At 40.5% G+C, this 14,088-nt stretch overlaps 1 protein-coding gene across 1 annotated transcript in view; it reads right to left on the bottom strand.

Moving 5' to 3' along the window:
- Fam98b (family with sequence similarity 98, member B) overlaps positions 1-14,088 on the bottom strand; it is a 29,449-nt gene that overhangs the window by 8,708 nt on the left and 6,653 nt on the right. The window contains exons 2-6 of the mRNA NM_001401945.1: positions 7,130-7,275; positions 5,963-6,097; positions 4,976-5,154; positions 2,516-2,596; positions 1,543-1,659 (exon numbers count right to left, since the gene is read on the bottom strand). Of these exons, the coding sequence (NP_001388874.1) occupies positions 1,543-1,659; positions 2,516-2,596; positions 4,976-5,154; positions 5,963-6,097; positions 7,130-7,275 (658 nt within the window). The remainder of the gene's footprint in view (positions 1-1,542; positions 1,660-2,515; positions 2,597-4,975; positions 5,155-5,962; positions 6,098-7,129; positions 7,276-14,088) is intronic.

Raw genomic sequence — 14,088 nt, 5'->3', positions numbered from 1 at the left:
ATTCCATTCAGATCTATTCCCACAAAATTATCTAGAAACTCATCTTCTTGATGATAGCCACGTGACCTGGCATCTCTGTTGTTGGTGTGTCACTCCAGACAGAAGACTGATTTCCGGCACAATGCGGCAGACAGAGACAGAAATATCGTCAAGGACCAAGAAGAGAGAAGTAGCTAGCACAAGAGCTGGTCCTAAGAACAGACATGTGAAAAGGCACTAAGAGGACACTGCTGTCACACAGAACAGCTACTTTCTTGATACTGACTTTGTATCCTACAACTTGGCTATGTGCTCATTAGGTCTAAGAATTTCCTAGTAGATTTGTAGAATGCTTTTTAAACAAAGTATGTATTTGCAAATAATGATAGTTTAACTTTTCCTTCCATGTCTTCGAGTTCTCTAACTGCCGGGGTCTTAGATTGTCTATCCCAGGCTAGATACTAGCTGAATGAAGAACATATATTGTTTTTGTGTTGCTTTAACAAAATCCCTGATGCTGGATAACTTACAGGTTTATTTGGCTTGTGATTCTAGTGATTAATAAAAATCCAAACGGCATGGTGGCGAGGCCCCCCAGTCCCATCCCAACATGAAAATGGTGTGGAAAGAGAAGACTACGCTGCAGAGGGGTCAAGTTCATGACAGCTGCACTTTAAAACAGCCCACTTCACAAGAACTAATTCACTCCTGTAGACCAAACCTCAAGACCAGGTTAGACCATTCATGAGGGTAGACAGGCTATTCTCACTAGACTCCGCCGACCAACTGTGGTGGGAACCAAGCTTCTAGCATATGAACCTTGAAGCATATTAAATCATAGAGGTAGTGACACCAAGCGCTATAAACCTGAAAGAGCGTTAACGAGGTCACATCAGAGCTCCACTTGTGGTCGAGGTTGAGTGGCAGGCAGCAGATGTGAAGCCAAGGGTACAGACTGAAAGCTGCTAGAAGAATAATGGCAGTCAAGGACAGTCACATATTGGACTTTACAGAGCCCAAGACAGCACTCCTGGAAATAGGCAAAGTCCAGTGATTTACTGTTTGGAAAGTTCTCACACTGTGATGTAGGAGGAACAGAGAGAACCCCAGACTAACACTAGATCAAAGGCACCAAGCTATCTGAAAGCTTCTAGTTGGAAATGGCTCCACCCCTCACCTCTCTTCAGTGAGTCCACATGCCATAGTCACATGGCCTAAGAGACACAAGAAACCCATTTCAACATCAGTTCTCCCTAAATCTGATCCCACACTGCTTTCTTCATTAGTTATTCACTATCTATACCTCATTCAGCTCACAGAAACACTCCTTTATGCACTGGTATAAATCAAGCCATGCAAATTAAAAACGAAGGTGAAAGCCAGGGGAGAATGTCATCAGCAAACATGGACCTGTAGGAGACTAGCATCACTGTGTAGAAGAGCACTGGTAAGTGAATAACACTAATAAAGGGTGACTGGGCCCAAGCACCTACAGCAGAGAAAGCTTGGCACGAGCTGCCCCACACTGCCACCTACAGGACACCAGTGGGAGAGCAGCCTCACCTTTGCTCTATCGGACCATCCAAAGGACTGCACTGTGACATCCAATCGTTTCATTAACATCCGCCGGCGGCACTCGTATTCACAGGAAAGAGCATCATTAATTCTTTCCAGCTTTTCCTGAAGAATTTGGGGATGAAACCATAAAGATTAGACTCTGACTCTTCTTCAGAGAATAAGTTTGAAAAATCATGTACTTTAAATACTAAATGATCATTTTATGATCCTATGAGACTATGAAAAAATATTTAAATAATATTTAATGAGAAAACACTTATAGTGTTCAGAAGCTATTAAAGATGCCTATATCTTCTATTAATAAAACACCAATTTACTAAGCAGTGCACATTAATAAGGAAAGACTATGCTAATAACTGCCCATCTAGCTTGCTTCACAAACTACCCTTTCAAATCACAGCTCTAACATATTGGCCACTATAAATATTCTTGACTAAGTAGATATTTTAAATTAATGACTTGATTACAGTGTTATGATAGACTACTCTAGAATATCAATTCTAGTTCTCTAAAGCACAAAAGTTCCACTTATAAAAGGAAGCCAGTGCAATAGACTAGATGTTGCTTGTTCCCTCGGAGGTTCCTGTTGGAGGGAGGTGTGGTCTGCAAGGTGGCAGGTATAGGGAGAGAACATGAAGAACACAGAGCTATGTGAAGTGAGGCCCAGGAGGAAGTCTTACATCAACTAACTGTAGGTAAGACCCTGCAAAGGACTGTGGGATGCCTCTTCATCAGGGTCTTCTTGATGTACACAAACCAGCCTTGCCACCCATCAGGAGTGGCAGAGACGAAGGACACCCCCACCAGAGCTGGCACTATGTGGTTTAGATTTCCAGTCTTTAAGTCTCTTTACTAATGGCAGCCTGTCACGAGTATTTCACTACAGGAACAAAAATGCTTTAAAATGAATACGGTTATGCCCTAACTTAGTTATAAAACTAATAAAAGGACCACTTACTGCCTGTTCAGAAGTTAAATCAACCTTTAGCAATGGTTTTCCCACATGACTTTTCTGGACTTTAGAGAGAATATCCTTCACCTAAAAGTAAACATGAAAGATTACAAAAAAATTACATATATACATACATATATATATAAAGTTAAAACCATTTTCTTCTTTGATATGCTGTTCTGAACACATGCTAAAGTGAAACACCTTCACCCAGCAGGAAAGAGGGTCACAGCAGGGCCAAATCCTTGGTACACAGCAGGTGCCACAGGGCACTCTTGCACAAGTTAAAGTTCAGAGGAGTCACCACAAGTGCTTGGTGACTTGGAGCTCCCTCTAACATGCTACTCTTTACTTCCTGGTAAACGCTCAGAAGGAAGCCAAGACATTTAACAGGTACATCGATTTTTCTCAAATGAATACTGTAATTGGTACATCTTCTGTTCTCACTGCTCCTCCACAAGACAACACAGGACAAGCTCTCTTCTTCCAGTCCTGACAAACATTTATATTACTTTTGTGGGGCCACTGATTGAGGGTATCATTTTTACTTTGTAAACAGGACACTGGATAATTATTTTTCCTTTCTTAACATCACAGGTCATTCCAATAATCATCATTTACCCTAAAGAAGCTGACAACAGAGTGAAAATCTGAGCTCCCCTTCCTGGGGAATGGTTCACTGTCATATTATACAGTTACCACAGCAAACAACAGACGCAGTAATTAAGAATTCAAAATCACGCTGAAGACATGGTTCAATGACCACAAGCACTCACTGCTCTCTCAGAGGACCAGGTTCGATTCTCAGCACGTATAAGGTGGCTCACAACCATCTGTAACCCCAATTCCATGGGATCCAAGAGGCATGCACATGGTGCACATACATGCTCTCAGGGAAAATTACATAAACAGATACAAAACAAATTCAAAGTCACATTGAAAACTGGGATGATAATACGAAATGACTGTAGACGGGACCAGGGTTTTTTCCCAGGTGTTTAGAATGTTCTAAAATTAGTCAATAATTAGTAATAATGGCTATAACGACATAGAAAACAGACTAAAGTTCACTGCTCTGTACATTTAGTATGGGTGAATTTTTAACATGCAGATTGTATCTTGAGAGTTATATTTAAACATTACTTAGAACAAGCCTCTGTAGCACTGCCCCAGACTGTAAATTCTCTGCTCTTCAAAGCAGTCTACCTCTATCATGACCACACAGCTCTTTGTACAAGATGCTGTATCATTTCAGAGTGCATTTATTTCCTTAAGGTTGTCTTCCCCAAACGCCCTAGCTACCTGCAGGGTCACATCACTCTCCATATCTAACACCTAGGAGTAGGAGGACCCTGACACACACACACTGCAATGTCTCATGTCTAAATGCAAGAAGACTCAGGAGATGACCTGCCCCACTGCAGAACAGCACCTCCAATCATCACCACAGGTGAATATGCAGAACAGTAGATGACAGGGATTTGCTGTCTGTCACACTGCTGAACAGCCTAAGTTAGAAAGTAAAGACTGTCTTTCTCAATCATAACAAAGTATCTTCTAGGAATATCATATGTAGAAAACATAAAATACAGAATTTGTTTGCTTCTGATAGGAAATGATCGGCATAGGAAACTGCCCGGGTGACATTATAAGGTAACATGCAGGAGGTACAGGCTATAGCTGTTCTTAACTACCCTATCAGTTACTTACTAGTCATTCGCCACACAACACACACTTACTAAGCAATCAAGAAAGTATGCTTGGGCTTGGGTGCTGAGGTAGGAGTGGGCGAGTGGGTGGGTGAGTGAGTGAGTGGGTGGGTGAGTGGGTGAGTGGGTGGGTGGGAGGGGGAGCACCCTCATAGAGGGAGGGGACAGGGAGAGGAGGGAGAGAATAGGGGGTTTGTGGAAGGGAATTGGGAAGGGGATAACATTTGCAAATAAATAACCAATAAAAACTGGGAAAAAAGAAAGCACGCTTGTCCTTGCCGCTTGTCCTTGCCGAATGAAGCTCAGCATGAACTTCCTTGGCAAGTGTCCTTCACCTTGCGAAATGCCTACATCTCCATTACACTGTATTACAGCCCTAGCTAGGAAAGTGGCCCTTGAATTTGCAAAGTGATTTTCATCATGGAAAACTCTGGCAAGGCCTTAGGACTCACTCGTTAAGATATGACTCCTGAAAACTAACTGCAAATTAAATTATATATACAACCAAAACTTAGCTTACATATAAAGCTTGGGGAGCATTTTTTGTTTTGGTGCTGGGGAGAGCAGGTAGGGTCTTCCATACAGTGGGCAAGGGCTTTGCCACCAATATGGACTTCAAGTCAGTCATTTAAATTTCTCTAGAAATTTGATCATCTATATATCACAATTTAAAGGGAATTTTTATTTAGAATATAGCATTGACAGGTTAGCATTTAGTTGAATTTTTTACAAAATTTAAACTATATATCTATGATACCTTTGATTCCACGTGGCTCAGCAGAAGTGGAATGTCTGAAGTGTCTGACTTGGGGACCCCAAGAGCATCACATATAGCTTGAACTTCCTGGCAAATTTCACTATTTTTATCTAACTGAGAATTTTTATGTTTCTTCTTCTGTAATATTTGTAAAGCTTGCAGTTCTGTACTTAAAAACACTGTAACGACAAATCAGAAAATAACATTAATACAAGCATGAGAATTTCTTGAAAATGTTTGCTGAATTATAATTTACTTAAAACAAGTATTTAACAATATCAAACTCAAGACTAACTTACAAAGAACCAAAGAGAACAGCAGCTCTAGAACACCTCAAGCTTGAACGACAAATAGCCATTGTCCACTTATTCTAAAGTTAGCGTAAAGGTTGACAAAATACACTCTTAGGGTCCTTAGATCAGCTGTTGCAGTACAGATTGATACATAATCCAAACCTTCTACAATTAAAAACAAGCCTCAGGCAAGGACCCAAAGGCGAAAACTATATTTGCCTTATCTCTGTTATATGTTCCTAGTGCCTAGGGCACTTCCTGGTACAAGAGTAAGTGATCAATAAATGTTTCTCAACAGTCGATTTGATCAATGCCCATCACTGCAGAGAAGATACAGTAATCTGAGCAACAACCTAATTTCCCAAAGAATTTTTAAAAAAGAAGTGAGACTTCAGAGATGACAGAGTTAGCATTTTATCATATACGCTGAGTCAGGCAAAGGAACACTTGCTAAAATACCATGGAAAGCACAAACACAGGGGTTACTGACCATCCTGAGTGTTAATGTGTGCTGGCAGAGCTTAAGCCGTCAACGTAAGACTAAGACAGTGCCACACTCTTAGTCAAATACAAAAGCCTTTAAAGTATGTAAGAGATCTAATGGCTCACTAACCGAAGTGTATAAATTCTGACCTGAAAATAACAAAGATATGTTGAGCATGTGCATTTCAATGTCCAGGGAGCAACAACTTACACAGAAGTTTCAAGCAGTCATCCTTCGTCGTGAGGCGCTCTTTAATGTCTCCTGACACGAGCACCGAGTATGGGCAGGCCATCTCTTTTAAGAAACCACTTATCTCAAGCTGGAAGCCCTCTAGGTCATCTCTCCCTTTAAAAGAAGAGGTCACACATATTCACATAATGCTCAGCACCGTAAAACTTATCACAAGTTCATCTCTACTCTCCTCTCAGATCCAGATTTCCACTTCCAAGTCAATCTTTAGATGGGCAGTTGCAAGGTCTGGGTAAATGCAAGCACACAGTGTCCACACACAGAAAGTGACATCTACGTTTAAGAGGATGAAGGACATGTCATGGGATTGGAACTACTTCTACATCTTAATCTCTGCTAAGGCTCTCCAATCAGGTAAGCTGGGCATTGTGAGTCCTAGGAACCACACAGTCAACAGCATTATCAGAGCCACAGAGACTAACTGGCCCCACGGTAACTGTCCAGTTCTACTGCTTCTCCATGTTCAATTAATGTAACCATGGATGTTGGCCTCACGGCTACCTTTCATATAATTATGAGAAACCTGCATCATGCTTTAAATGTAGATTTTTCATTTTCAAATCAATTCTGTCATGTATGACAAAGAAAACAATTAGTTAAAAAAAAAAGCTTTGTTCCTCAGCACATATCCAGTAATCATTCAATTTTCATTTTGTCAGACCATGTGAAATTCTACCAGTAGCAGGAAGACTCCAGTTACAAGATGACAATGAATTAAAAGAGCTGTATAAGGTACTGAGAGGTTTTTTAATCACAATATTTCCATGTGAATCCTTGTCCTGAGATAAAGACCTGAGAATATTTAAATTAAGGATTATACATAATTTAAAACTTAATTCAAAATGAGTGATGGTCAAAAGCTTCAATTTTTAAAACAGCTTCCAAAGAATGATACTAAACCTATGACCACAGATAGGCAGGAATGGCTCATAGTTTTGTAGCAAATTTAAGAATCAATTTAGAATTTCTGTAAAATTCAATTCAGAGACTCTTTAATAAGCAGCTCCTTCCTATTTCTGACTTTCCCAGCAGTATGTACAGCGGCACATGGTTGATAAGACCACACATCGCGCACTGTCAATTTGCTTTACTGCTAAGTGGGAGGAAGGACAGGGCGGGGCACCATACCAGCTGAAGTGATGCTTTCTTCCAGGTTGCATAAGGACTTTATCTGGGAGCCTAACCAAATGCAAAGCTCCGAAAACTCAGGAGAAGACAGTCCACCCTCTGCTGCCTTGGAGAGTGCCTGCTCCTCTAACAGTGGACCCTTATACCTAGAAAGGAAGAAACAACAGTTTAAACATAAAAAGTTGTCTTAATATTAGCCATTCCAACCAGAGTAAGATGAAATCTCAAAGTTGTTTAATTTGAGTTTCCCTATTTGCTAAGAATGAAAAACATTTTAATTTCTTCTATTGAGAACTGTCTATTCAGATTCTTAGTTCCTGGGGGGGGGGGTTGAAGATGACTCCCCAAATAGGTCCTGCCCTTGGATACCTCTCAGAGGCTGAACGACAAGCTCTACTGCTGAAGACATCCTGAGAACACAGAACTCGGACTGTCTTAGCTGAGGCTAACCTGAAGCCTCCTTCCTGTGCTCTAGCTCCCATGGTACCAGAAAGTTTATGCAAGCTGCCAAGAGAGGAAAGCAGTCAACAGTTCTACCCTGCTAAGACACCTATGAACGACAACAATGACAAGCATAGCAAGACACCCATAAAGTATAAACTCACGTTTGTGGTGACCATCAGGTGTCTAAGTAAACTTATGGCCCACTCAACAGGAAGGAATCCATGCCCGGTACTTAAAACCTAGCCAGTCTTCAATGAGAAGCCGCATTACTTTGCTAGACCAGCATAACCCTTAACTACATTCTAAATCTTATCCTCGTTCTCATAGGTAAAGGTAGCTTCTCTACAGCAAGTAGACATGGTTACAGAAATCCGCAACTGGACACAGTTCAGAGACCCAGGGGAGCCAGACCTAATGGATGCACCTGCAGCAGAGCTCCTACATCCATGGCTCAGGGAGCGTCTTGGAAGAAGGGGTGGAAGGAGTGTAAGGGCCAGAACTCCAGCACTCTGCTGTGAGACTGCTTCTCTTAGAAACGGCTGCTTAAGTAAGACCTGAACAGACAGCACCAAAGGCACGCTAACATGGCAGGAGACAAAGACCTCAAACGGACTCATCCCAGAAAAAGAACTACGGTCAACAAACGACTGCCCAGAGGATTAGCCTCTCCCAGAGATGAGCATACTGCCTGGTTATCCAGTACAAACTGGTCAGCCCTGAGACTATATTACATACAAACAACAAAAATGGACTCGGCAGGATGTTTATATATTAGTAGATAGATAGATAGATAGATAGATAGATAGATAGATAGATAGATAGTCAGATAGAAAGAAAGTCAATAGGGAAATAGAGATATAAATAGAGGAGCAACAATATAATAATCAAAAAACAGGCTTATCAATTTGAGTTATGGGATGAGAGGGGCTGGAGGAAGGAAAGAGAAGGGCAAAAACTCTTGATTTTTCTTGTTTACCTTTAAATTCTTTTTTTAAATTTCATACTTTCTCTAGAAGGAGAAGCCTCTAGTCCTCTCTGCCAAGCCCTGCTGTCTATTTTTATGCATCATTTTATCAGAATATAAACTGTAGGTTTGGGATTGTGGCTGCTTTCAGGGTAGAGTAGCTGTAGAGTTTACTGCTTATTCTTGCTCTAGCGTCTTCATATATATTCTCGCAATTTAAAGTATTCTAAAGAAAACAGTACCAAACAGTCTTTTTTTTTTTATTTATTTATTTTTTTTATTAACTTGAGTATTTCTTATATACATTTCGAGTGTTATTCCCTTTCCCGGTTTCCGGGCAAACATCCCCCTCCCCCCTCCCCTTCCTTATGGGTGTTCCCCTCCCAACCCTCCCACCATTGCCGCCCTCCCCCCATAGACTAGTTCACTGGGGGTTCAGTCTTAGCAGGACCCAGGGCTTCCCCTTCCACTGGTGCTCTTACTAGGATATTCATTGCTACCTATGGGGTCAGAGTCCAGGGTCAGTCCATGTATAGTCTTTAGTAGTGGCTTAGTCCCTGGAAGCTCTGGTTGCTTGGCATTGTTGTACTTTTGGGGTCTCGAGCCCCTTCAAGCTCTTCCAGTTCTTTCTCTGATTCCTTCAATAGGGGACCTATTCTCAGTTCAGTGGTTTGCTGCTGGCATTCGCCTCTGTATTTGCTGTATTCTGGCTGTGTCTCTCAGGAGCGATCTACATCCGGCTCCTGTCGGTCTGCACTTCTTTGCTTCATCCATCTAGTCCAATTGGGTGGCTGTATATGTATGGGCCAAATGTGGGACAGGCTCTGAATGGGTGTTCCTTCAGTCTCTGTTTTAATCTTTGCCTCTCCCTTCCCTGCCAAGGGTATTCTTTTTCCTCATTTAAAGAAGGAGTGAAGCATTCACATTTTGATCATCCGTCTTGAGTTTCGTTTGTTCTAGGGATCTAGGGTAATTCAAGCATTTGGGCTAATAGCCACTTATCAAGGAGTGCATACCATGTATGTCTTTCTGTGATTGGGTTAGTTCACTCAGGATGATATTTTCCAGTTCCAACCATTTGCCTACGAATTTCATAAACTCGTTGTTTTTGATAGCTGAGTAGTATTCCATTGTGTAGATGTACCACATTTTCTGTATCCATTCCTCTGTTGAAGGGCATCTGGGTTCTTTCCAGTTTCTGGCTATTATAAATAAGGCTGCGATGAACATAGTGGAGCACGTGTCTCTTTTATATGTTGAGGCATCTTTTGGGTATATGCCCAAGAGAGGTATAGCTGGATCCTCAGGCAGTTCAATGTCCAATTTTCTGAGGAACCTCCAGACTGATTTCCAGAATGGTTTTACCAGTCTGCAATCCCACCAACAATGGAGGAGTGTTCCTCTTTCTCCACAGCCTCGCCAGCATCTGCTGTCACCTGAGTTTTTGATCTTAGCCAATCGCACTGGTGTGAGGTGAAATCTCAGGGTTGTTTTGATTTGCATTTCCCTTATGACTAAAGATGTTGAACATTTCTTTAGGTGTTTCTCAGCCATTCGGCATTCCTCAGCTGTGAATTCTTTGTTTAGCTCTGAACCCCATTTTTTAATAGGGTTATTTGTTTCCCTGCGGTCTAACTTCTTGAGTTCTTTGTATATTTTGGATATAAGGCCTCTATCTGTTGTAGGGTTGGTAAAGATCTTTTCCCAATCTGTTGGTTGCCGTTTTGTCCTAACCACAGTGTCCTTTGCCTTACAGAAGCTTTGCAGTTTTATGAGATCCCATTTGTCAATTCTTGATCTTAGAGCATAAGCCATTGGTGTTTTGTTCAGGAAATTTTTTCCAGTGCCCATGTGTTCCAGATGCTTCCCTAGTTTTTCTTCTATTAGTTTGAGTGTGTCTGGTTTGATGTGGAGGTCCTTGATCCACTTGGACTTAAGCTTTGTACAGGGTGATAAGGATGGATCGATCTGCATTCTTCTACATGTTGCCCTCCAGTTGAACCAGCACCATTTGCTGAAAATGCTATCTTTTTTCCATTGGATGGTTTTGGCTCCTTTGTCAAAAATCAAGTGACCATAGGTGTGTGGGTTCATTTCTGGGTCTTCAATTCTATTCCATTGGTCTATCTGTCTGTCTCTGTACCAATACCATGCAGTTTTTATCACTATTGCTCTGTAATACTGCTTGAGTTCAGGGATAGTGATTCCCCCTGAAGTCCTTTTATTGTTGAGGATAGCTTTAGCTATCCTGGGTTTTTTGTTATTCCAGATGAATTTGCAAATTGTTCTGTCTAACTCTTGGAAGAATTGGATTGGTATTTTGATGGGGATTGCATTGAATCTGTAGATTGCTTTTGGTAAAATGGCCATTTTTACTATATTAATCCTGCCAATCCATGAGCATGGGAGATCTTTCCATCTTCTGAGGTCTTCTTCAATTTCTTTCCTCAGTGTCTTGAAGTTCTTATTGTACAGATCTTTTACTTGCATGGTTAAAGTCACACCGAGGTACTTTATATTATTTGGGTCTATTATGAAGGGTGTCGTTTCCCTAATTTCTTTCTCGGCTTGTTTCTCTTTTGTATAGAGGAAGGCAACTGATTTATTTGAGTTAATTTTATACCCAGCCACTTTGCTGAAGTTGTTTATCAGCTTTAGTAGTTCTCTGGTGGAACTTTTGGGATCACTTAAATATACTATCATATCATCTGCAAATAGTGATATTTTGACCTCTTCTTTTCCGATCTGTATCCCTTTGATCTCCTTTTGTTGCCTGATTGCTCTGGCTAGAACTTCAAGAACTATATTGAATAAGTAGGGAGAGAGTGGGCAGCCTTGTCTAGTCCCTGATTTTAGTGGGATTGCTTCAAGTTTCTCTCCATTTAGTTTAATGTTAGCAACTGGTTTGCTGTATATGGCTTTTACTATGTTTAGGTATGGGCCTTGAATTCCTATTCTTTCCAGGACTTTTATCATGAAGGGGTGTTGAATTTTGTCAAATGCTTTCTCAGCATCTAATGAAATGATCATGTGGTTCTGTTCTTTCAGTTTGTTTATATAATGGATCACGTTGATGGTTTTCCGTATATTAAACCATCCCTGCATGCCTGGGATGAAGCCTACTTGATCATGGTGGATGATTGTTTTGATGTGCTCTTGAATTCGGTTTGCCAGAATTTTATTGAGTATTTTTGCGTCGATATTCATAAGGGAAATTGGTCTGAAGTTCTCTTTCTTTGTTGTGTCTTTGTGTGGTTTAGGTATAAGAGTAATTGTAGATTCGTAGAAGGAATTCGGTAGGGCTCCATCTGTTTCAATTTTGTGGAATAGTTTGGATAATATTGGTATGAGGTCTTCTATGAAGGTTTGATAGAATTCTGCACTAAACCCATCTGGACCTGGGCTCTTTTTGGTTGGGAGACCTTTAATGACTGCTTCTATTTCCTTAGGAGTTATGGGGTTGTTTAACTGGTTTATCTGTTCCTGATTTAACTTTGATACCTGGTATCTGTCTAGGAAATTGTCCATTTCCTGAAGATTTTCAAATTTTGTTGAATATAGGTTTTTATAGTAAGATCTGATGATTTTTTGAATTTCCTCTGAATCTGTAGTTATGTCTCCCTTTTCATTTCTGATTTTGTTAATTTGGACGCACTCTCTGTGTCCTCTCGTTAGTCTGGCTAAGGGTTTATCTATCTTGTTGATTTTCTCAAAGAACCAACTTTTGGTCCTGTTGATTCTTTCTATGGTCCTTTTTGTTTCTACTTGGTTGATTTCAGCTCTGAGTTTGATTATTTCCTGCCTTCTACTCCTCCTGGGTGTATTTGCTTCTTTTTGTTCTAGAGCTTTTAGGTGTGCTGTCAAGCTGCTGACATATGCTCTTTCCTGTTTCTTTCTGCAGGCACTCAGCGCTATGAGTTTTCCTCTTAGCACAGCTTTCATTGTGTCCCATAAGTTTGAGTATGTTGTATCTTCATTTTCATTAAATTCTAAAAAGTTTTTAATTTCTTTCTTTATTTCTTCCTTGACCAGGTTATCATTGAGTAGAGCATTGTTCAATTTCCACGTATATGTGGGCATTCTTCCCTTATTGTTATTGAAGACCAGTTTTAGGCCGTGGTGGTCCGATAGCACGCATGGGATTATTTCTATCTTTCTGTACCTGTTGAGGCCCGTTTTTTGACCAATTATATGGTCAATTTTGGAGAAAGTACCATGAGGAGCTGAGAAGAAGGTATATCCTTTTGCTTTAGGATAGAATGTTCTATAAATATCCGTTAAGTCCATTTGGCTCATGACTTCTCTTAGTCTGTCGACATCACTGTTTAATTTCTGTTTCCATGATCTGTCCATTGATGAGAGTGGGGTGTTGAAATCTCCCACTATTATTGTGTGAGGTGCAATGTGTGTTTTGAGCTTTAGTAAGGTTTCTTTTACGTATGTAGGTGCCCTTGTATTTGGGGCATAGATATTTAGGATTGAGAGTTCATCTTGGTGGATTTTTCCTTTGATGAATATGAAGTGTCCTTCCTTATCTTTTTTGATGACTTTTCGTTGGAAATTGATTTTATTTGATATTAGAATGGCTACTCCAGCTTGCTTCTTCTGACCATTTGCTTGGAAAGTTGTTTTCCAGCCTTTCACTCTGAGGTAGTGTCTGTCTTTGTCTCTGAGGTGTGTTTCCTGTAGGCAGCAGAATGCAGGGTCCCCGTTGCGTATCCAGTTTGTTAATCTATGTCTTTTTATTGGGGAGTTGAGGCCATTGATATTGAGAGATATTAAGGAATAGTGATTATTGTTTCCCTTTATATTCATATTTGGATGTGAGGTTATGTTTGTGTGCTTTCATTCTCTTTGTTTTGTTGCCAAGACGATTAGTTTCTTGCTTCTTCTAGGGTATAGCTTGCCTCCTTATGTTGGGCTTTACCATTTATTATCCTTTGTAGTGCTGGATTTGTAGAAAGATATTGTGTAAATTTGGTTTTGTCATGGAATATCTTGGTTTCTCCATCAATGTTAATTGAGAGTTTTGCTGGATACAGTAACCTGGGCTGGCATTTGTGTTCTCTTAGGGTCTGTATGACATCAGTCCAGGATCTTCTGGCCTTCATAGTTTCTGGCGAGAAGTCTGGTGTGATTCTGATAGGTCTCCCTTTATATGTTACTTGACCTTTTTCCCTTACTGCTTTTAATATTCTTTCTTTATTTTGTGCGTTTGGTGTTTTGACAATTATGTGACGGGAGGTGTTTCTTTTCTGGTCCAATCTATTTGGAGTTCTGTAGGCTTCTTGTATGTCTATGGGTATCTCTTTTTTTAGGTTAGGGAAGTTTTCTTCTATGATTTTGTTGAAGATATTTACTGGTCCTTTGAGCTGGGAGTCTTCACTCTCTTCTATACCTATTATCCTTAGGTTTGATCTTCTCATTGAGTCCTGGATTTCCTGTATGTTTTGGACCAGTAGCTTTTTCCGCTTTACATTATCTTTGACAGTTGAGTCAATGATTTCTATGGAATCTTCTGCTCCTGAGATTCTCTCTTCCATCTCTTGTA

Source organism: Rattus norvegicus, chromosome 3 (genome assembly GCF_036323735.1).
Source record: "Rattus norvegicus strain BN/NHsdMcwi chromosome 3, GRCr8, whole genome shotgun sequence".
Classification (NCBI taxonomy): Eukaryota; Metazoa; Chordata; class Mammalia; order Rodentia; family Muridae; genus Rattus; species Rattus norvegicus.
The sequence above is the reverse complement of the archived record's forward strand: the minus strand, read 5'-3'. Positions and strand labels throughout refer to the sequence as shown.